This window comes from Numida meleagris, unplaced genomic scaffold (genome assembly GCF_002078875.1).
Source record: "Numida meleagris isolate 19003 breed g44 Domestic line unplaced genomic scaffold, NumMel1.0 unplaced_Scaffold250, whole genome shotgun sequence".
Taxonomy (NCBI): Eukaryota; Metazoa; Chordata; class Aves; order Galliformes; family Numididae; genus Numida; species Numida meleagris.
Window position 1 is genome coordinate 193,561 of NW_018364306.1, and position 1,226 is coordinate 194,786.

Genomic DNA, 1,226 nt, shown 5'->3' on the forward strand with positions numbered 1-1,226 from the left:
CCCCCGCCGCAGAGCTCTGCCCCCCCCAGCCCTGCCATCGCCCCTTCCTGCCGGGCTGAGCGTTAATAAAAGCTGCTCGGGGCTGCCTGCCGGCTCCTGACAGCAAAGTCAATAAGCGGCAGCGCCGGGAGCGGTGATGGGATCGATGGCTGCAGCTCGGCTGCCGGCTCAGCCACGTGCCTGCCCCCGCTGCCGCCCCGCGCGTGACGGGGAACACGGGGCGCTCGGATCGGGGCAGGCCCCGGCCCCGTGCCACACTGCGCCCAGGGGAAGGGCGGCGGGGTTACGGCCCCTCAGCCTGCACGGGAGCCCCCGGGCTGCCCCTCTTCTTTCCTCCGCAGCTCCAGCAAGGACAAGAGCAAGGCTGTTCTGCAGGTGAGCGCCCGGGAGCCGCGGGCTCTGGCCTGGGGCCGGCCGTGTGCTCCGGGCACCCCCAGACCGCGGGTCGGTGCGGGGTCCCGCGGCGGCTGCACACTGGGGACGCTTGGGGACCGGTTCTGCCCCGCAGGGCGCTAACCCCGCCACGACCGCTCTGCCCTTTGCAGCAGAAGTACGTGAGGTGCTCCGTGCGGGCGCAGATCCGGCACCTGAGGAGGGTCCTGTGCCACCGCCTGGGGCTGCCGCTGCAGCACGTGAGTGCGGGCCGGGCCAGGGGGGGGCGGTGGGGGGGGACGAGCCGGGGCTGACGGCACGGCCCCATCCCCACCCGCAGGTGCAGATCCTGTTCAACGGCGAGGCGCTGCCCGACCACATGACCATGAAGCAGCTCTGGCTCTCGCGCTGGTTTGGCAAGGTGGGCGTCGGGGTGGGACCCCCGCCCCGCAGCGAGGGGGGGAGAGGGGCGGGGGCTCCCGGGGCTCGGGGCTGTGGCTGAGGCCGCGGAGCAGGGAGGTGTCGGGTCGCGGATGATGGATGCTGCTCGCTGTAACTGAGCGGGGCGTGTTGGTGGCGGGGCAGCGGCTCTGAGCCGGACGGAGCGCGGCGGTGCCGGGGGTCAGAGGGGCGTCCCAGGAGGGGTGGGACAAGTTCATGGAGCAGCCCCAGGGCCGAGCACGCTGCCCTGGGCCGCGGGGGCAGGGAGCGAGGGGGGGGAGATGCCGAGGGGGCAGGGAACGAGGGGGAGGGTGCTGGGGCGGTTGCTGTGCCCTGACACCCCTCCTTCCCCTGCAGCCTGCACCGCTCCTGCTGCACTACAGCATCAAGGACAAGAGGAGGTAGGGGCTGGG

The 1,226-nt window shown here is 73.2% G+C and overlaps 1 protein-coding gene across 2 annotated transcripts in view; it reads left to right on the forward strand.

The window, feature by feature from the left end:
* Nucleotides 1-1,226, forward strand: part of PCGF1 (polycomb group ring finger 1) — an 11,446-nt gene extending 10,220 nt beyond the window's left edge. Inside the window, exons 6-9 of one of the 2 annotated variants that reach the window (XM_021382578.1) lie at nt 342-375; nt 549-632; nt 713-793; nt 1,171-1,226. In XM_021382578.1, the coding sequence (XP_021238253.1) occupies nt 342-375; nt 549-632; nt 713-793; nt 1,171-1,218 (247 nt within the window). In that variant the 3' untranslated portion in view covers nt 1,219-1,226. Of the gene's footprint in view, nt 1-341; nt 376-545; nt 633-712; nt 794-1,170 lie in introns of both variants that reach the window. The other variant, XM_021382577.1, reaches the window with a different exon arrangement.